At 35.2% G+C, this 23,865-nt stretch overlaps 1 protein-coding gene across 3 annotated transcripts in view; it reads left to right on the top strand.

Moving 5' to 3' along the window:
* LOC150105263 (protein alan shepard-like) overlaps positions 1-23,865 on the top strand; it is a 323,518-nt gene that overhangs the window by 138,176 nt on the left and 161,477 nt on the right. For all 3 annotated transcript variants that reach the window (XM_090394029.1, XM_090394030.1, XM_090394028.1), the window contains exon 9: positions 12,931-13,066. In XM_090394029.1, the coding sequence (XP_090250155.1) occupies positions 12,931-13,066 (136 nt within the window). The remainder of the gene's footprint in view (positions 1-12,930; positions 13,067-23,865) is intronic.

Genomic DNA, 23,865 nt, shown 5'->3' with positions numbered 1-23,865 from the left:
TTCCTAGTTATACACTTTAAATCATTTTGACTCAATACTATATGAAAGAGTTACTGACTTAGAATATCTTAATATTGACTTCCTCTGGCTCTTTATCCCCATTCTGTCAAATTCATTTGATAGAGTTATCTCAATACTTTTGCATGAGTCTGGCACAAGAATATTAAGGAAGCATCCTTTATTTGGTCTGACTGGAAACATGTTACATGTAATAGGTTGAGGCTTTTTTGTGTTCTGTGCATCTCTTGTTGGGTTTCTGCAAGGCTCTGTTGGAACTTCACAACAGAAGGAAAAGGGTAGGTGAGAGCCCACCCTTTTCCTTCTATATATCAATGACCTATTCCAGTTTGGCTGCCAACCCAATACATGGGCAGGTTTGCTTACATCCATACTCTTTTTTAACAAACTTTGCCTTATACAAACCACCACAACTTCTAGAACAGTGGTTCCTAAAGTGGGTGGTACTGCCCACTTCAGGGCACTGGAATGATCCAGAGTAGAGGGTAGTGGTCTCATGAGCAAAAGGGGAGATTGAATTGAAGTAAGGGGGCAGTGAAAGGACAAAAATTAGGTGCTGAAAAAAAAATATAAAAAAATTTGATGATATAACTGTTGTATAATGTAAGTAAAGGTCTTAATGGTTGCTTTATTTTCCAAGAAAACATACAAAATGCAAGTTACAGCCGATCGGCATTGAAGTCTGATCACAGTTCTTAACAAGCAAAGTGTTGGCAGGTGCACACTTTCAAGACATGTTATGACTTGTTCACTGTATAATATTATAAATACGTGAGACATGAAATCAGTTTTAGATTGTTTCTAAATTGTGTGAAAAGTTAGCAATTTGATGGAGTGGATAAAAATTTTAGTGTATATTCAATTCCCAGTTGGTACCTTACACGAATTACACACAAAGCAAATTATTATTGCAATAAAACAACAGGTTTCACTTGAGTACTTTTATACCTTTTCTTGTAAAAATAATTTGGTTTAGGTATGTGAGAAATTGCATTCTAGCAATTTTGTAAATTTAACTTTTTTTTTTTTTTTTTATAGATAATATCATGGCTGAATCCAAGAAGAAATGTAGACAATATAATATTGAATATTTGAAATACATCTTTATTCAGTCACCTACAAACAAAACATTACCAATGTGCCTGATTAGCCAAAATGTCATTTTTTTTCAAATGAATCTATGAAGCCTTCAAGACTAGAAGAACATTTGACAAAAGTCCATGCTGATAAAAAAAAAAAAAAAAAAAAAAAAAAAGATAAGGATTTATCTTATTTTTGAGCACTTAACCCCTAAATGCGCCAATTAAAAATCAGAAAGCGGTCGTTTTTTCTGCCAATTTTTTGGGCGAGGGGGATTTGCTGGTGTATATAATAATGGATTTTTTTGTCCATTATTATATACGGTATTCTGGTTTTCAGCAGGCAATAGTGAACAAAAAACGTGCAAATGCAAACAAAATAGCTGATACACGCTGTTGGCAGCTTTCTTGGCTGAAAGGAAATAGGCACAAAATTGTCTGGCGTGTATATTCGGTTGTATTTATATCATCATCATCAATTTCCTGCCATGTACCCTCAAGGAGTGTACAAGATATGATAGTACTACATGAAAAAAAAATACATCATTACTAACTTCCTATCTACAATTTTCCTCCAAATCAGTCTGTTACTTGTCAAGACTCCAACATTATCAGATCTTATATTTCTATCGTCTAAGGCAGTGCTTCCCAAATTTCTGGATGTCAGGGCCCCCTTTGCAAAAAATTAAAATATTTCACGGACCCCTTCGAAAAAAAAACCTTAATAGAGAGATATATTATTATAATATTTATTGTGTTTATATTCAATATAAAACATACAGAGCGAATATTGCAAAAATCAAATGCATATATTACATTTTTTGCCTCTTACCGTTTGGTTCTGAAGACGATGCGGGCTGTTCTGGTAAAATATGAAATACTGTCCTTTTTTTTTTGAGTCTGTTTCTGCTTCTTCTGATTGTTTGCCAGATTTTTTTTTATTTTTTATCAGCCACTTATCCATCTCAGGGTTAAATTTTTTAACGTAGAATAGATCAAATAATATCACCACATACCGATACCGGCACACCACCGACTGATAACATGAAATTAGTGAAGATTACCTGAATAAGGGAATCTTCGGACCAGGAACATTTTTCTCTTTTGTGACTTTTCTCCCTTTATGGTAATTAAGCCTAACGCGAAACAGACAGCAAAGGCAGGTTATTAAAACGTGCATATGATTGGTGTGGTATTAACAAAAGATCGTTTAAAGGAAAGATAAAAGCATAGCTGACAATTGAGTTGAAATGCTAACTCTCTTCAACCGAATTCCATATGTGAAACTGCCATAACATTCACTATATATATATATATATATATATATATATATATTACTTAGTTTTAACACTTTTACGAATTTTAACATGTTCGGTTGAATTTTATTGCTGCGTTGGGAAATCGAACTCACACACATCTAATTAATAGCAATAGTTTTTAGTTAGATACTGTGTTTGCCCATGCAACATGTGGTTTTGTTTCAGTTTATACAGCATAGTTTCTGTATGAGGGGACATGTGATTCATTAATTAGTGTGTTTTTATCCCAGTTGTCTTTAATTGCACTATTTGTTGAGAAATATATTACACAGACTCATCATACCTTATTCACTGGCATAATAAAAGTACTTGTTTTTATTGCCTCTGCAGTATAGTGGCTGTTAGGGAGGGCGTGTTGCTTGCCACTGCAAGCGAATTACTATCTCCCACATGAACTTGTTTAAGCTTTTTTTCATGTGTGAAGTATATGCGAAACTTTTATTGGTAACAGAAAACTAGCTCGGATGACAGTGATAACATAAAACGAGTTTTGATATGTATATAAAGTCAGTATCAACAGTGCCTAATTACGAATGCATGATGAAAGGGACAGGAAGATTTGGAGCTTCCCTGGAGAGCATTCGAAGTAAATACAATTAACCATTGCTTTGAAATGAAACATATGAATAAGCAATATTCACTAATATTCATTAAGCGATGAAATACGCAGGAAGCAAAGCTTGTAAACCAACACCAATGTGTGAATTTTTCCATTAAAATATAAAAAATAACAAAAAAAGAAATAATAAATAATAAACGTTAAATACGTTTCTTTTAAAATTAAAAAAAATCTACTTAGTCGTAAAAGATTTTAAATTTGTTTTCATTATCTCACGGCCCCCCTCAACAAAACCTATGGCCCCCAAGGGGGCCACGGCCCACAGTTTGGGAAGCACTGGTCTCAGGGACTTTGTACTCTATCATTCCACCTATATCTTGGTCTTCCTCTGGGTCGTTTTGCTGCCAACCTGGCAGAGAACACTTGTTTTGCTAATCTTTCATCGCCCATTCTATTTAAGTGACCATACCACCTGAGATTAGCTCTGCTAATGCATTCCTGGATGCTGACAATGTCAAGTTTTTTCCTAATATCCTCGTTTTTAATATGATATTGCCATTGATGCCACCTGTTCACACCTATAATCTTTCTCAGGACTCTCATATCTGCGGTCTCTAGTCTTTGATCAAGTGTTTTACTTCTGACCCAGCTCTCAGATCCATAAGTTAAAACTGGTTTGAACACTGTCTTGTATACAGCTAATTTAGTGTTCCGACTAATTTCTCTCTTATTCCATATGAAATTATTCAATTGACTTCCTACCATACCAGCTTTGCTGATTCTGTTGTCTATTTCTATATTTAATTTACCATCTTCAGTAAAAATCGTGCCTAAGTAGCTGAAATGTTCCATAGGTTCTCCATTCACAACACAGTTGCAATGATTCTGCTTATTTTCATTGTCTTTGTCTTTTTATTGCTGACCTTCATACCATATCTATTACAACAGCTATTCAATTTAGTCAGTGAATCTTGCAGACTTGTAGCAGATTTATTTAGAAGTATAACATCATCTGCATAAAGCAAAGAGCTGACATTAACATCTCCAATTTTGATATCATGTTTAATACCACTTTCCTTCATAATGTGATCCATATAGATAATGAATAACAGATGAGATAATGTACATCCTTGTCTCACACCAGATTTAACATTAAACCATCTTCCTGTACTTCCTTTAATTCTAACTGCTGACTTACAACTCAAATAAAGTCTAAGTATTGCTTGATATAATGCCCCATTGACACCATATAACTGCAGTGTATTGAATAGCTTCTCTCTTGGCACCTTTTCATATGCTTTTTCCAAATTGACAAAACTTAAAAATACAGATCTTTGTTATATTCCCATGCTTTCTCGACTATTTGTCGTAAAGTGAAGATCTGATCCTGACAGCCTCTATTTGGCCTGAATCCAGCTTGTTCCTCACCAAGCTTTTCTTCCACAATTCTTCTCAATCGTTTCTCAAGTATACTTGCATAGATCTTGCCAGGAACACTTAGTAGGGAAATACCTCTGTAATTCTCATATTCAGTTTTATTTCCCTTTTTATATATGGGTACTATTAGAGCACTACTCCAATCATCGGGAATTCGTCCCTCTGTCCAGGCTTTCTGAACTATGCAGTGCAGCCACTGTAAGACTACCACCATACTTCAGCATTTCTGGTCGAATATCATCTACTCCTGCTGCCTTTCCACATTTCAAGCCTTTGATGGCCTTTTCTATTTCAAGTATGGATATGTATTCCTGACTGCATACCTGGTCAGTGTTTTTTACCACTGTGCTGTCATCACTGCTTGTTTCATTTAGCAGTTTTTCAAAGTAATTACTCCATACTTCAAGTATATCTTTTTCTCCTGTTTTCATGTCACCTTTATCATCTCTAACTCCTTTTACAGTACTCTTTCCTCCTCCATTCCTAAGCTTCTTCAACAACCTCCAGAATATTTTGCCACCTTCTTGATATTTATTTTCTATATTTTTGCCAAAGTCCTCCCATGACTTTTGTTTAGCTAGTTTTACAGTGTTTAGCATTCTTGCATTTGCCTCTGTATTCTCTAAGAGCACAAGCTGACTTATATGCCAGGAATTTTTGATATGCTTTCTTCTTTTCCTTCACTGACTGTTTAATTTCCAGTGTCCACATGGAGTTCTAATTTTTCTATCCTTGCTGACAACCTCACCACATGCCTCTCATGCAGAATCAATCAATGTTTTCTTCAGAGTTTGCCACTGAAAATCCAAGATTTGATTCCTGTTCTCAAACTCTTTCATTTTTTCTTCAATAATCTTTGTGTATTTTAGTCTACAGTTCAAATCTGAGAGCTGCTCAACTTTTCTTCGCTTTAAAACTTTCTTACATATTATTCTTTTCAATATGAAATTCAATTTTATCCTGCTCACGACTAAATAGTGATCACTTCCAATTTCAAATCCTCTGTACACTCTGGTGTCCTGCACAAGGGAGAAAACATCACTATCAACAATAACATAGTCAATCAGATTTTTCTTATTCCTTGTGAATTTGTGCATATTTTTATGTTGGAACATGGTGTTAGTAATAACCAGTCCATGTCCTGAGCAGAAATCCAATAGATAGTTGCCATTATGATTAGCTTTGCTCTTTTCTCCAAATTTTCCCAAAATATTTTTGTATGTCTCACAATCATTTCCTACTCTGTTATTTAGATCCCCAACAAGGATCAATTTTTCATTGTGTCAGTTGCTTTTTCTAAAGCCTCAAAAAATTCTTCTACTTTAGTAGAACCTTCTTTGGGACCATAGGCACAAATAAGTCTCATTGTCCAGTTCCCCATTCTCATATTTGCCCACATTACTCTACTTGAGACTGACTGCCATTCAAGAAGATTAGCCTCGTATTTTGTGTTGAATTCTATGGCTACTCCTTCTTTTCCTAGATTGCCATTGCCTGAATATAACATTTTGTATTTATTGCTCAGAAAGATCTCACCAGTTTTTGTCTTTTTTTGTTTCAGTAACCCCTATTATGTCGATTTGGTATGTATCTAATTCCTCAGCTAGCTCCATATTTCCATTCTGGCTTCTTACATTGATAGTACCGATCTTTAACTCTGGTGATGTTGAGTTGGGGTTTGTTTTCAGATTTGTTCCAGTAGCTGACTTTTCGCTGTTTGCCCTGGTTCCCTGGCAAAAACAATGGGGCCTTGTTTAACTGGGTGTCTCCCCAGCCGGCATGAAATTTTGTCATGTTGTACCATCATTTTTTTATTTTGGTTTAACCAATAAGAATACAATTTGGTTGGCTAAATTCCAAATTGCCAGCCCATCCTCATTCATTCAGTATCCAAGTAGATACCCAACAGGGTGCACCACGAGAAGGTGAGTATTGGACATTAGGTCAGAAGCCCTGGTCGGTTCTCCGCATTCCTTTAAAGGCTATGTGGAGGTCTCCTATCAGTTATACAGCTTTGACCCTTAAGCACCCCTTGTATTTATATGTGAAACCAAAATTCATGGTCACACATATTAACTCGGGTACGTGGAAAAAATTCAGTTTCTCGGACCTGAGTTAAGTCATTTGAGTGCGTTAAGGGGTTAAAGATAAATTTTTGAAACAACCAACATTGGCAAGTATGTTTTCAGCAGCATCCAAACTAGATGATGATGGGTTGTGCGCCTCTTAGAACATTTCCTTACTGATTGCTAAATTGGGAAAACTGCATAATGTTGGGGAAGAACTAATCCTCTCAGCTGTTGAGATCATATGCATTGTACTGCACAAGCCAGCCTCTGATATTATCAAGAAAATTCCTTTGAGCAATGATATAGTGCAATGAAGAATCGATGAATTGGCCCAAGACGTTGAAGGCTCATTATGTGAGTATTTAAAAACAACCCAGTTCTCTATACAACTTGATGAGTCTACTCAGGAAATGAAGCCTTACTTTTATCATATGTGTGATACATAAAAGAAAAAATTTGCCAAGAATTATTATTTGCTAAAAATTTGCCAACTGACACTAAAGGAGAATTGATATTTCATGCATTATTATTATTACACCCTCCATGGAGTCGACAGACTCATTGTGGGAACTTCATTCAACTGACAACATATCTATCATATAGAATCTTAAAATCCTTAAACCCTTTGCATTAACAACATATTCTGGTAATGCATTCCATTCACTGACAATTCTCCATGTAAAAAATCTACTCCTCTTACAACATTTCCTTACTTCACCACACTTTTATAACTTCCAGGAATGACCTCTGGTTCTTCTTCTCTCACCTTCTACTCTTTTTATAATCCTCTGGATTAATCTTATAAAATCCTCTCACTAACTTAAACATCTCTATCATATCACCTCTCTTCCTCCTATCCATGCAAACTCTGCAATCCACATTTCTTCAACCTCTTTCCATAGCCAGCATTCCAAAGTCCTGATATTGTCTTAAGTCACTTGCCTCTGGACCCTCTCTAATGTCTCCACATCACATTGAAAACCAGGTGATCAGATCTCAGCACAGTAGTCCAAGTGTGGTCTGACCAGTGCCCTATACAGTGGCACAACCACTTCCTTATCCTTGCATGTTAGAGTATTTTTTATCATAGTAGCACTATGATAAAAAATAGATAAAAAATGCAACCTTTGCAACACTAGCTACATGTCCTCTAAACTTCAGTCTACTGTCAACTATCACTCCCAAGTCTCTAATCTTATCCATTTCCTGCAGTACAGCACCATTGATATAGTACACAGCTTTATATTTCTGCACTCCAAAATGCAGCACCTTGCACTTATTGATATTAAAGCTACAACCCCACTCTTTTGTCTAAGTAAAAAGTCTCATTCATATCTTCCTGAAGGGATTCAGCATCAGCTGTGCTACTTATAAATCTTCCCAGCTTTGCATCATCAGCAAATAACTGAAGATCCCCAGTCAGACCACATGATATATCATTTACAAACAAGTTAAACAGCAGAGGCCCAAGAACAGAACCCTGGGGCATACTGCTGGTTACTCTTCTTTTTTTGAAGCACTGCTCCATCATGCACAACCTGCTGGTATCGATTTGATAGATCAGAGAGCCAATCTCTGATCCATCTAACCCATATACTATCTATTCCCATCCTCTGCAGCTTGTAAACCAACTTATCATGTGGTAATCTTATCAAACGCTTTGCAAAGTCTAAGAATATCACCGTATATGATAATCCCTTATCTAGCACACTCGCACCTTATCATAAAATGCAGTAAATTACTAAAACAGGACCTATCCTTTACAAATCCATGCTGACCATCATAAAGAATGCGATGTCCATCAACCCAATTCTGTATTGTATTCCTTACCAATCTCTCCAACACCTTGACCACAACTGCAGTTATACAGACTGGCCTATAGTTGGAGACTTCTGTCTTAGAACCATGCTTGTGGATCTGTACTATTTTGCCTTCTTTCCACTCCTTAGGAACCCTACCCACTGTAAGACTTCCATTAAATAACCAGGTCACTGACATAACCAGCTGTGGTGCACATTCCTTAAGAATACATGGTGATATGTCATCCATTCTCACAGCCTTATTCTTATCTAACCCAACCAACATCTGATACACTTCTGTTTCTTTCACTTCCAATTATCCTAATACAGTAAAACCCCTGAAGTTACGCGGTAGGTAGGACCAACAAAAAGCGCGTAAGTCGAATTCACATAACTCGGGGTTAAATTTTGCATGTAATTTTTATATACAAACATACAATTGGGACCAAAGGTTTACAAAAGCACCTATATTTTTTTAAGACATATAATCATAATTGTAGTTTTTCGTACATAAAAAAAAAAAAAAGTTATTTCGATGTCGATGGTTTCATAAAATCTAATAGATAATAGATTCGTCTGACGGCATAATGTCTTTTTCTTGTCACGCAAAATTTCTTCATAGCAAGCTAATGATTTTTTTATTCCTTTCCTTGTGGCTACAATTCATTCCTTGTTAGAATCTATGTCCTCCAAAATCTGTAAACTTTTCTTTTATGATTGTTCTTACTGTGGATTCCTGTAGATCGAACTTCTTTGCTCGCTCACAAATTTTCATTCCGCCTTCAAAATCCTTAACGTTGAGTTTTGTTTCCAAAGTCAATGTTTTTCTTTTCTTGCTAGCTGTAGAAGAATCGGACTTGCTTCTTTTGGATGACATTATTAAATTTTATGTGATAAAATTTTTATCAAGAACATAACATTAAACAATTGCAAGGTTTGTAGACTATAACAATCGTGTATGAATGGAGACTGCGCAAAACACATCAGTGCTTGTTCACAGCATGTGCGACACTGGTGAATGCTGCCAGCGCCTGAAAGATACGATTAGTGGTGAGGCGTGAAGCGGGACGGGAATACGTACATATAAGAAACCGTGTAACTCCGGATTCGTGTAAGTTGGGGTATGACTGTACTTGCCTCTCTTTTATATATTGTACTGGATCATTTATACTAGTATGATATATGCTGATAAAGTGCTCATTCAGTAATTCCATTATATCCTTTGCATCTGTTATTCTGCTGCCATGACTATCCATCATTGTTAATCTGCCATAATTATTCTTTCTCTTGCTACCCATGTAGCAGAAAAATTCCTTTGAGTTAACCTTGGCCTGACCAGCTAATCTTCTCTCATATTGCACCTTTTCTTTCTTTACTATTGGAAGAGTGTTTTAAAGAAAAAGAAATCCCTCTGAATAATATCTTGTCAGTTGCTACCGATTGTGCGCCAGCGATTGTAGGGCACTGTAGTAGTTTTATTGCATATTTCAAAGAGGCAGTGCCAAATGTATTCACTGTACACGGTGTGATTCAATGTCAATATTTAATTGCCAAATACCTGAGTGATCGCCTACACAGGTCATTACATTATGTAATTACAGCAGTCAACAAAATTATTCATTGAATGACAGATTGTCTGGACAACTTTGTATTGAAAACAATGAAGAATTCAATCACTTGCTACTCTATACAGAAGTTCATTGGTTATCAAAGGGTGCCTGTTTGAATAGATTTTATAAACTCTTTGACTCAGTGCTATAGTTTTTGGAACAGAGAGGAGTCTTTACAAGCCAACGTGATTCATTTCAAGTGACACATCTTATTTGACTGACTTGCTTAACAAATTTAATGCAACAAATCTACAGCTTCAAGGAGATGAGCTGAGTTTAATAAAACCAAAAGCTGTTATTTCTGTGTTTGTGTCAAAACCTGTACAAATGAAACTGAGAACAAGGAGAATTCAGCCACCTTCCAAATCTAACAGCAGTGAAAAAATGTGAAGCCATGCTCAGCTTGGCTGAACATGGCTTCACATTGTAATCACATTGTAATCACTTGGAGGCTCTCCATTGTGATTACAACCAATGATTTAAACGTATACTCAATTGGGTTTTTGATCTGTTTTCAAGTACAAACACAGAAGAATCTTTACAAATACAAGAACTGATAGAAGTAACAACAAATGAGGAATTGAAATTAAAATTCAGAAACTGGTACTAACAGTTCTGGTTGCAAAAGCAGATGCCCATACTTTATCCTGGATTGTGGGCTGTAATAAAAATATTTTTAATCGCATTTCCATCATCATATTTAGTGGAACGTGCGTTCAGTGCAGTCGCAAATCTTTTAACTGAAATAGAAACAGACTGCAAATAGCTGATTGTGGTGATTTAAAAATGCTGCTGACAAATATAGAGCAAATATCAATAAATTAGTAGCAGCACACCAGGCTCATCCTTCTCATTAGGATTGTTATTTACTATTTTATATGCAATTTTTGCATATGTGCAATTTATGTTTGTTTTCTTAATTTTAATAGTGTTATTAAATTTTCAACAGATGTTTCTTTTGTTGATTTCAATAAATAGTTTTAAAATTTCAGTTCCAAGATGTCTTATTTCCAAACTTCAAAAATCTCTACTAGATGCATAATAAAATACAAATTTGATTTCTGTCTATCTGTTTGTTTGCTTAAAACTCAAAAAATGCTGATCTGATTTTCATAAGACTTTCTTATGTATGTATTAGGTAGAACTGGTCAGGTCTTAGAAAGTAGTTTCCACTGGGGTGATGAATAAATTTTTTTGTTTTGGAAAAGGAGGCAGTAAGCCAAATAAGTTTGGGAACCACTGCTCTAGAACATCAATCTCTACTATCCTAAATTCTGACCATTCTTTATTGCAGTTCAAACCTTATCAGTTTCAGTGTTAGCAAAACACAGTTCTGCCCTAACTCCAGAAATAAGAACTATTTTCTTTTAGTTTTAATCTTAACACTCATCTTTAGACAAGATGAGGCCTTCCTTAGGATCACTCTAACATTAAACCTCTCTTGTCATAAACACAAAACTACAATTCTTGCCTCTCAGCACACAAAAGATTAGGATTTCTCTTTCCCTCAAGATGATACTCACCTCTAAACAACTATTAATCCTATACAGTCACAAATCTGCCTGGTCATTGAATGCTTTTCTCACATTTGGAATGATGTCTCTAAGACCTGCCAAAAGAGAGAGAGAGAGAGTGCAATCGAGTTGATTAAGACCCATCTCTCACCAGTTCACTCCACCTACTTCTACAGAGGTATTCAGTTTCTCCTACTGGCTTCTACAAACACTTCCACAGCCACTGTTCATCTGATTTGGGATCAATACTTCCTCCACCCTCTGTTAAATCCATCAAAACATGTAGCAACTACTCAACATTCTTTCACAGTTGAACGTCAAACTTTCTCCTCCTCCTCATTCATCCCTTCTACTGCTATTCTCTGAAAGATTCTTCCATCTTATATGTTACTTCAGCAATACTGTGCTGTACTCAAATCTTCAAATCCAATGTGAACAAGTTTCTTACTTAAATTCTTACCCATTTTCTTACCCATGTAATATTAATGCACTATAGGTTGATCAATCTCTCATGTATGGAATAACATTAAAAAAGTGGAAACAAACTGTACCCTATCATAAAATAAATTAATAAATTGTACTTGAGGATATATTCTTATTTTCATGTTTATTTTACCCAAGCATGAAAAATTGCATGTGAAATAGCTTCACAACTTGACATCAAGTTATCTCAATATTCCATAATGCAAGAGTACACTTTCTTTCAGGCAGGCACATATTATAGGAAAGTTCACAATCCAGACTAGTTTCAACCTTTAATGAAGTCCGGAAAGAAATATTACAGTTCCTAAAAAGTATGAATGATCTAAAATGACCATTCAGAATCTCATAGCTCTAAACTTGTATTACTTCTAGGTAACTCATCATGTGTTTTTCCCCAGCAACATGTGTCAAATCTTTGCTCAGCAGCAGCAGATAAAATCTGTAACTCTACTAGCTATACCCAGCAATAGGCAAAACCCACACGCCACTGTCCACCATCTTGGTTCTACCACAAAGCCAAGAAGGATTCTACTCTTAAAATAAACAGCCTCTGAATGGCTGTAGGATTATAGAGCCTCACCACTGGGAAAGCTAACTCATTTGCAATAGTAAAACTCATAATTTAAGTAATGTACCAAGATTCAATGACAGAGATCATCTTTTCATATAAAAGATGTAAAAGGATGTATCATCATATTATTACAGTACTAATGATCAGAGATAATTGTAACATTTTGCATGGAAAGAAAATAAATTTATTCATGTCAAGAAATTATATTCTTATTGTCATTCTTGTTTTAACTAGGCAAGTGCAAACAAAAATTAGCATGTGAAATGTCTTCATAACTAGTATGTACTTAAATATATTTGTGATATATATATATATCACAGATCTTTTCTTGCATTGGTGCAACTTAAAATATAGTTTTATTTTACATTTCAAAATTATTTATGCAACATCTTTGTTTCATTTTCCTTTCACATTTTTATTTTATCTACCACTTAATTTAAATTTAGCCCCAGAATTTTTAATTTTTCTCTAGTTTAGCAGCTCAGTTGGTAAATCCCATAAGTGGCTATCAGCAGTCATATTCCTCACCTTTGTCTTCCTTCCCTCTTCAGTCTGGTACTACTTGGGTGCATCCTCCACCATACATAGTTCAACCTCACATGGCACAGGTAAATTAGAATGATAGTTTTCTTTGCATATGTAAAATGATTGAAGAAATAGCTTATCATAGAATTCAGTTTCAATATTAAAATAGGAAAAGAATATTATTGCAGATTGCAATAATATTGTATTGCTATTTGCTATCCATGTAGTAAAACCTAGCATGTATTACTTTTTTTTTTTTAATCTTGGGATGTTAATAAAAAAAAAAAAGCTTACTTTTTAATGGGATTTATTAAAATCACAAAACATTTATCATCGATTAATAATATATGAATCTGTCTGCGCAGTTAGTCTAGTGGCTGTGCGCTTTGCGATCATATGCCTGGTGTAACAATATCTTTTAAGTTTTAAAAGAGGTATACCATGAGTAGACATATAGATACAAAATTAATAACGGAAAACTCGCGTACAAAGATTATTTAATAGTATAATTTTCGCCTGTGTGTCACATGCATCTTCAGTACATTTTAAGCTCAAATTAAACAATAACTGATAATTCCAAAAGAAGCGCCACCTAAGTTGGTGGTGTATGATAACTAGAAAGGACAATAAATTTCCTAACAAAAAAAAAAAATGTATACAATAAAAAGTTAGGAAAGATTAGCTGATTTTATAAAGTACTATCTCCCATAAAGGGGATAGACGTAAACTGTCGGATCTGTTTAAGTTAGGAGAATGAAGTAAAGTTTCACATGTTTCTTTATAAAGGCATTCCATGAGGAACCGACTTTTGTGAAGGACTCTTGGCTTTCTCCAATGAACTCTATGTCTAGTAAAGATGGCATGTTCTGCAAGTCCAGACTTTTCAGGTTTAAAGTATTCAATATAAGATTGGTGTTCTTCTAGCGGAATAGAGGCAGATCTTCCTGTATGTCTGAAATAAGATAATTCACAAGAGCACAGAATCTGGTAGACACCTGGATAATTAAGATGTGGAAGCTTGTCCTTAGGAGAAGTGAGAAAGGTGGACATTTTTCTAAATGGTCGAAAGGCAACAAAAATATTCAGTGGTTTTAAAACTTTTGCTATACGTTCACTAATGCTTTGTACATAAGGGATAGGAATGCGCATTATTTCTTCTGTATTTTTAGAGGAAGACATATTAAAACTACTCAAAGCTCTTTTAATGAAGCAATTCTTATAACCATTAGATAGAAAGAAGTTATATATTGCAGTTCTTTCTGTAAAAGATCGTCTGAAGAACAAAAGGAGTGGGCCCGATGAACCCGTGTTTTAATAGTTTTGATTGGGATGGTGATGAGATCTAGCATGGATATAATGGCCTGTATGAGTCTTCTTTCTATAGACTGAGAAATGTAGGCTACCATCTGGTTGATGAAGAATTAAAAGATCTAAAAAGGCTAACTGCTTATTTGATTCTACTTCTAGGGTAAACTGGATCCTAGGATGAAGTGAGTTTAACTTAGTGAGAAACTGTTGAAGTTCATCAAAAGAGCCATTCCATACAGCAAAAATGTCATTGACATATCTGAACCAATGAGTAGGTCTGGGAGAAATGTTGTCAAAGATGCGTTGTTCAAAATGTTCCATAAAGAAATTGGAGATAGCAGGAGAAAGAGGATTGTCCATTGCTGTTCCTTCAATTTGTTGGTACAACTTATTTTTAAAGGAAAAATAACCAGAATGTATTACAAAATCAAATAATTTTACAATGTCTGAAGGAAATTCCTGTTGCAGTAATTCAATGCTTTCAGAAAGAGGCACATTTTTTAAATAAAGAAACAACATCTAAACTGATCATGATATCAGAAACGTCCAAATGAAGATCTGAAATTTTATTTTTGAAATCCGAAGTATTTTTTATGTAAGTATCAGTTCTTTTGATCTTCATGGAATGAAGATCAAAAAAAAAAAAAAACTTAAAACGTTCTTTGGTCATCCACCTAGATTGTATGGTCTTCTGAAAGTTCATAAACCAGGCATTCCATTGAGACCAGTCATAGATTGTATAGGTTGCCCCACTTACAAAATCTCAATATTTTTATCAAATTTACTCTCCTCTTCAACTAGAAGAACTGATACTTATATAAAAAATTCTTCGGATTTCAAAAATAAAATTTCAGATTTTCATTTGGATGTTTCTGATATCACGATCAGTTTAGATATTGTTTCTTTATTTACAAATGTGCCTCTTTCTAAAAGCATTTAATTACTGCAACAGGAATTTCCTTCAGACATAGTAAAATTATTTGATTTTGTAATACATTCTGGTTATTTTTCCTTTAAAAATAAGTTGTATCAACGAATTCAAGGAACAGCAATCGCAGTCCTCTTTCTCCTGCTATCTCCAATTTCTTTATGGAACATTTTGAACAACGTATCTTTGACAACATTTCTCCCAGAACTCCTCATTGGTTCAGATATGTCAATGACACTTTTGCTGTATGGAATGACTCTTCTGATGAACTTCAACAGTTTCTCACTAAGTTAAACGCACTTCATCCCAGGATCCAGTTTACCTTAGAAGTAGAATCAAATAAGCAGTTAGCCTTTTTAGATGTTTTAATTCTTCGTCAACCAGATGGTAACCTACATTTCTCAGTCTATAGAAAGAAGACTCATACAGGCCATTATATCCATGCTGAATCTCATCACCATCCGAGTCAAAACTATTAAAACACTGGTTCATCTGGCCCACTCCTTTTGTTCTTCAGACGATCTTTTACAGAAAGAACTGCAATATATAACTTCTTCCTTTCTATCTAATGGTTATAAGAATTGCTTCACTAAAAGAGCTTTGAGTAGTTTTGATATGTCTTCCTCTTCAAATACAGAAGAAATAACGTGCATTTCTATCCCTTATGTACAAGGCATTAGTGAATGTATAGCGAAAGTTTTAAAACCACTGAATATTTTTGTTGCCTTTCGACCATTTAGAAAAATCTCTACTTTTCTCACTTCTTCTAAGGACAAGCTTCCACATCTTAATTATCCAGGTGTCTACCAGATTCCTTGCTTTTGTGGATTATCTTATTTTGGACAAACAGGAAGATCTGCCTCTATTCGGCTAGAAGAACACCAATCTTATATTGAATACTTTAAACCTAAAAAGTCTGGACTTGCAGAACATGCCATCTTCACGGTTCCTCATGGAACGCCTTTATAAAGAACATGTGAAACTTTACTTCATTCTCCTAACTTAAACAGATCTGATGGTTTACGTCTGTCTGTCCCCTTTATGGGACATAGTACTTTATAAATCAGCTAATCTTTATTAACTTTTATTGTATACATTTTTTTTTTTTTTTGGTTAGGGAATTTATTGACCTTTTTATTTATCTTACACCAGCTACTAGGTGGCGATTTTTGGAATTGTCAATTATGTTTAATTTGAGCTTAAAATGTACTGAAGATGCCTGTGGCACACAGGCGAAAATTATACTACTAAATAATCTTTGTACATGAGTTTTCCGTTATTAATTTTGTATCAACAATATGTTTTCTCTTTTAATCTATTTTTATTTATATTTAATATTTATGTACTTGTAATTATTTTTTATTTAATTACTTATCATCAAACCCTCGAACTGTGCCTTTATTTTCTTTTCCCTATCAGTCATAATACAGAGTTTGTAGTCGTTGCTTGAGCTAGTTCAATCACTCTCAATCCTCTCTGACTATAATTTACTTTCCCCCCTTCTCAAGGTCGCAGGTATGCTAATTTTCACATGTATTTAGTCTAGATTCAGGAAGTGCTTCGTGCTGGAACTAATTCCCTTGTCTATCTTGCTGACTTTCTCTTGCACTCATCTTTAAAAATTTATTTGTTTTTTTTGACTGCACCATTAAAGATTACGTAGAGGAATTGTATGTCTTTCCCATACATGCAAGAGAAACATCCAACTCAACACGGAAATACCTCTAAAATTTAATTCTAATTCAAGCAATGTTTAAAACTTGAAATCAGCCAGTTGTGGCTATTCTATCTTCAGGACACACAGGTTCTATGTTTTATGAGACGGTGCATTGGAAGGGCAGAATCGGGCAGTCTATTGACAAACAAAACTGTTTATTCATTCTAAATGAAGGTAATTACAAAGATTAAATCTACACATATCAAAATATCTATCTCTGATTAACTCAGCCAAATAACAATGGATACAAAGTAAAACACGTGTCTGGTTCTCCGCTTGATTAGATTAGCATTTCTCGCTTAAGCCTTTTGATATAAAAGAATATACATGCTCATAACAATCAGACACGTGGATACACATATATACACTAACATAACTCAGGCCAAAACAGAATTAAGCATAACTAAACTTTACAATCAATTTCACCTTCATCTCATAACATTAGCAAATTTCTCTGAACTCTGTAAACAATTACTTCACTGTTAATTAGAAGTATGGATTTCTGACTTCACGAATGTTCTCTACGCTAACTAACTATGGGATCGGCATTTTTATCCTTAATTTTCACAATCTAGGAAAGTTCTAGAAAATACTAATTTGCAACCTTGTCAGCTAGTTCAGTACACTAGACCCCAGAGATCACGATCACGTTCCTCTTCCTTCCGGTGAAAACCACATTTAGGCACTAGTTCATGGCAACAATGATACAGCATACTCGGAGATCGTCTAGAAACCTCGTGGTGGGACTTCTGGAATAGACCGTCACTGCTGTCACAATTCTCCTATCATCGTTGGACTTCTGCTGGCGGGACGTGACTCCTCCATCCTTGGAACGGCTGGACACAGGAACCTCTTAGAAGCGAGACTGGAAACGAGAGCCAGGAACAGAACATTTTGGCCCTTTGATTTCTCCCTTTTATCCAACTCTCTCCCGACCTTGGAACGGCCTCAGATTAAACCGCCCGGATATTCTTGGAGGGGTTTTCTTCGCTACCCCGCTGTCACTGAGTTTTGGCAGAAAAACCCTGTACCCCGTTGAGCTTCGTGATTTTTGGTAGTCTCAGGTCAAGATGTCTAATCCTGTCTGAGTTATTTCATTGTTTGCACAATTTCAGTGGTTCTTAAATATTTTAACAATTTACTCTAATATTTTTAACAGATTTAATACAGCAAAAAAATTTGAGGTAAACGTTAATTCAATTACAAGTATTTTGTTTAATTTGTTATTTCCAAGTAAAATTGGTATAGAAAATTTTGTACTAAAATTTTTTTTTACAAGATTTTACACTGGGGAAGGAGTGTCCAAGGTTAGATTCCTGTCAGAGACGTGAGAAGCTGAAGGATCTTCCTTAGCCATAGCCAAGTTAGCCGGTCTTGGGCATGGATAGGGTTTTCTTCCCAGTTTATCTGGGGTTTTTCATCCCACAAAGCAGGCAAGCTGGCCTTGAGAACTCAACGTCACTGCGGATATGCTGGGGCATAGGGCTGACCACCTTATCCTGTGAACGGTTTGAGGTCCGATGATTAATAAACCCTCGACACCGCAAGGTAAAAGTGGGAAAGGAAGATGAGATGTGTGTGTGAGAGAGAGAGATTAAGACATTTGTACCACTTACTAGGTTGAAGGCAGAACCTTGTGGTTATAATTGGCAATATGTTTTTTATGGTACACTCATACCCAAATGATTGTTATTCTATGGTATGTTGGAGAAATGCAGACAACCGATTTGGGCTTCTGACCTAATGTCCAATCCTCACCTTCTCTTGGCAAACCCAGTTAGGTATCTACCTAGATACTGAATGAACAAGAATGGGCTGGCAATTTGGGATTTAGCCAACCAAATTGTACTCTTACTGGCTTAAATCAGTAAAGGTTTAAGCCAGTAAGAGTGATCATAAAATACTGAGAACATAGAAAATAAATAGAAAGGTAGCAAAATATTCCTGAAGCTGTTGAAAAAGCTCAGAAATGGAGGAAAAAGTGCTATAAACTGAATTAGAGATAATAAATGTGACATGAAAACTGAGAAAAAAAAGACATCCAGTAAGTTTAAGCCAGGAAGAGTAACAATAAGCCATTGAAAAATTATGGTACAACATGACAGAATTTCATGCCAGCTGGGGCATTGCCCGGTTAAACAAGGGCCCCCTTCATTTTTGCCAGAGAACCAGGGCGAACAGCAAAAAAAGTTACATACTGGAACAAATTTTGAAACACATCCCAACTCAGCAACATCAGAGGTTCAAGATCAGTACTATCAACATGAAAAGCCTGAATAGCAAAGAAATGGAACTAGCAGAAGAATGGAATAAGTTCTAGATTAACATAATAGGGGTGACTGAAACAAAAAAGACAAAAACTGGTGAAATCTTTCTCAGCAATAAATACAAAATGTCATATTAAGGCAATTACAATTAGAGAAAAGGAGTAGCTATAGTATTCAACACTAAATATGAGGCTAATCTTCTTGAATGGCAGGCAATATCAAGTAGAGTGATGTGGGAAAATATCAGAATGAGGGAACTATACAATGAGATGTGTTTGTGCCTGTTGTCCTGCAGAAGGTTTCACTAAGGTAGGAGTGGGGAATTTTTTTAAGGTTTTAGAGAAAGCATCTCCTCTGTTATTCATTATCTATATGGATCACATTATGAAGGAATGTGGTATTAAACCTGATATCAAAATTGGAGATGTTAATATCAGCTCTTTGCTTTATGCGGATGATGTTATACTTCTAAATAAATCCGCTACAAGTCTGCAAGATTCTCTGACTAAATTGAATAGCTGTTGTAATAGATATGGTATGGAGGTCAGCAATTAAAAGACAAAGACAATGAAAATAGGCAGAATCATTGAAAATGTCAACTGTGTTGTGAATGGAGAACCTGTGGAACAAGTAAAACATTTCAGCTACTTAGGCACAATTTTTACTGAAAATGGTAAACTAAATATAGAAATAGACAACAGAATCAGCAAAGCTGGTATGGTGGGAAGTCAATTGAATAAATTCATATGGAATAAGAAAGAAATTAGTCGGAACACTAAATTAGCTGTATACAAGACTGTGTTCAAACCAATTTTAACTTATGGATCTGAGAGCTGGGTCAGAAGTAAAACACTTGACCAAAGACTAGAGACCGCAGATATGAGAGTCCTGAGAAAGATTAGAGGCGTGAACAGATGGCATCAATGGCAATATCATATTAAAAATGAGGATATTAGGAAAGAACTTGACATTGTCAGCATCCAGGAATGCGTTAGCAGAGCTAATCTCAGATGCTATGGTCACTTAAATAGAATGGGAGATGAAAGATTAGCAAAACAAGTGTTCTCTGCCAGGTTGGCAGGAAAACGACCCAGAGGAAGACCAAGATATAGGTGGATTGATACGGTACAAAGTGCCTTAGACGATAGAAATATAAGATCTGATAATGTTGGAGTCTTGACAGATAATCGATTGATTTGGAGGAAAGTTCTTGATAGCAAGTTAGTACTGATGTAAATTTTTTATGTCATAATATCCTGTACTTCCCTTGAGGGTACATGTCAGGAATTTGATGATGATGATATGTGGGTAACATTTTTTTAAAAAATTTAATTTTTATCCTGCAAAGACATTCAAGGTCATATTTCACCTGGACACAGGTCACAGCAGTACAAATAGTAATTGGTTAGTAGGACAATCACGAACATCCATGCCCTTGGCAGGATTTGAACCTGCAGTTTTTTGGTTGGAGAGTGGATACTGTAACTGCTCAGCCACCCAGGCTGCCGTTGGTGCCATTAATGCTATAGACAGGAAGAAAGTTTGAAGAGAGAAAAGAAACTTGTTGACATCAGACTGAGATCTGCAGACTGTGCTCTTTAGGAAATAAATAAGATACCATTCCAAAACACGACAGTAAGAAGGTATAAATGAAAAAGAAGAAAAATTTGTTTTGCTAGTTTTGAGTTGAATTATAAATGAGTGCCAAATGACTGCTGTACATATTTCAACAGATTTAGAGGAAAGGAGGGGAATTACTGAAAGATTTATGAAATGCAAACAGCAGAAATGGATCCTCTGTGTGAAAAAGAATGGAGATTCTGCAAGTATTTTGGATCTCTTGTGACCAGTAGCTCAAATTTATGGATTTGCAATTTGAATAGAGTTAGTAGCTGTTCTGTGTTAAAATAATACCTTCAGGAAAACTGAAAAAATAATTTCTTGGATGCTTAACATTTGTAATATGTTTATGCCAAGTAAGATTGGAGGTTAGATTTATACAGATAGAAAATGTATTGTTGCCAGTAATTTCACATTCATAACTCGAAAGAACTGGGTTCATTTTTTTTTTTTTTTTGGTGAGAAAGACAGGATTCAGTTTCATTAATATAGAATTGAACATTATCAGTTCATTGATAAATATAAGAATTTAGGAATATAGAAGTTGATATTCTAGAAAGTTTTTTAATTTGTGTAGGGTGCGTGCGGTTTGTCAAATGCAAGAGAAGTGCAGTTATTGGTAGAACTATGAATAGAATTTGCAGTCAACTGGATAAGGTTGCTGATTGCGAGAATGAAGATAATTGGGATTGCTTAAAAGTTAAAGCTGGATAACTGGAAGTAGGCCTAACATCCAATCTTTACTTTCTCAGGGTTCTCACCTGTTGGTAGTGATCCACCTGGATGCTGAATGAATGAATAAGGTTAGCACAGTTTAGACTTAGCAGCCCAAATTGAAAACTTATGTTCATCCATGAACAAAACGATGGTAGAACATAATGGTGGGTATCACCCATTTAAATTCTATTGATCTTGACTTTGTTCCAGCTACCGAAACAAAATCAACATCAGTAGAATTGAGTATAAACACCATCATTATAAGTAGGATTAATATATAAGGAGTTGTACTGGCAGAGGAACTAGAGGAGTACTATGCCAGCTTGAATCAGGAGATGCTGCTAAATAACTGTAAGATGCTATGTTCAGGCAATAGTAATCTGGGAAAGGAAGGAGTAGCTATAACATTCAACATTAAACATGAAGATAAACTTTTTGAATGGCAGGCATTTTCACATAGACAAATGTGGGCATGTTTTAAAATGTGTGAAATTGGACAGAAGACATTTGTGCTTATATTCTCATAGAGGGTTCTGGCATGAAGGGATGGATGTAGAGAACTTTTTCCTGTCATTTGGAGATAACACCTGCTGTAAAGGAAAAGCTGGTTCTTGTGGATAGGTAGCTGGATTAGATGATTTTCAATCAGTAATGTGCTGGTTGAAATATATATGTGTGTGTGATGACATATACAGTGTGTGTATGTGTGTGAAACTTTTTTTTTTTTTTTTTACAGTAGCTGCACTACATAATTCAGAAGGCATAGTTGAATTTCAGATCAGATGAATGGAGTATAGCTGTCATAGTACTCAACAGTAAAAAAAAAGTCAAATAAACCTAAATTTGAGAATGATGGAGGGATTTCCTTGTGTAGTATTCTAGGTGACATTTAGAAGCATACTCAAGAAGAGACTAAGAAAAATAGTGGAAAAGAAATTTAGAGAATTACAGACAAAACAGGAAATTTTGTGATAAAATTTTCAGAAAATAGGGGTTTTTACAATCAGATTTTCACTTTTAAGACACATAGTTTGATAAATCATGGAAATATAACATGGATTATTTAAATTTTTTTGTAGATCTAAAAATGTGTGTGTGTTGAGCCCCTACATGAGAGGTTGTTGATCAACCTATAGTACATTAGTAAAGTGTATGGGTGGTGGATTGGGAAAGAAGGTACTCATTCACATTTGATTCACATGACCATATATCGTATTCCCTGGGGAATGTATGCACACACCTGGGTTGTGTGCATGCATTCAAGGTCTCATGAACACCAACGTTGGATAGCAGTGCAATGACAGTCTGAGAGATTATAGCTGAGGTTAGTGTTGAAATGTACTGGATGAAGGACAATTTCTTTAGATTCTAGAATTTTTCTTTCCAATTTGTCCCATATGACTGAATGAATGATTAAGTTTTTCTCGTTAGCATCAGCAGCATTCAGGACATGGTTCAACATAACACTTGCTGATTAAAAAAATCTGGACTTCTCCCACTCCTCTACTTAAACTTTGTACTTTGCTCAGTATGCAAGCAAAAACACAGCAGCCTGAAATATCCCAACATTTACCTCCTCTCCCCCCTTTTTTTTTTTTAAATAACAAAACCTGTGGTGAGATCATAATTAAAAGAAACACATGTATTAACCACAGTGAAAATTATTTAATTGTAAATATTTCATCCTAGGTATCTTAGGACATCATCAGCACAGTAGTTTAAACAATAAAGGAATAACATACAGTTAGGCCACATGATTACAATAGAATCTCATTAAGCGTGTGCAACGTGTTACAGAAGTAAAAAAAAAAAAACCTAATAATAATTATTTTACACAATTTTGTATGACAATTTCCCATACTTTAGGAATACTAAGAACATTGTTGTGGTTTAAATTTGGTCTGTGTAGTAGGGCTTCAGAACTTTCTTTATATAAACATTCATGTTTATATAAAGACTTTTCCCAATGGATCCTATGGCTTGGATTTTCAATTCCGTGTTGAGAGAGGCCAGATTTCTGCGGTTTAAAAAGACGAATGTGGTCTTGATGTTCTGAGATGCATTTCTGAACAAACCTACCTGTCTGTCCAAAGTAAGACAGTTTGCATGAGCATGGAATCTCATAAACACCAGGCAACATCAAAGGTGAGAGTTTGTCCTTAAGAGAAGGTAACAAGTTGTAAATTTGGTTGATAGGTTTGTAAGTAGTGGCAAAATTGTATTTCTTCATAATTTTAGAAAGATGTTTGGAGATGCCTTTGATGTAAGGTATGGGAATCCTGTGGACTTCTTCTTGTCTGGTTTGACATGTGGGAAAGTGACTGA

The sequence above is a fragment of the Typopeltis vanoorti genome, chromosome 6 (assembly GCF_054136105.1).
Source record: "Typopeltis vanoorti isolate ZY-2024b chromosome 6, IOZ_Tvanoo_1.0, whole genome shotgun sequence".
NCBI classification, from domain to species: domain Eukaryota; kingdom Metazoa; phylum Arthropoda; class Arachnida; order Uropygi; family Thelyphonidae; genus Typopeltis; species Typopeltis vanoorti.
The sequence above is the reverse complement of the archived record's forward strand: the minus strand, read 5'-3'. Positions and strand labels throughout refer to the sequence as shown.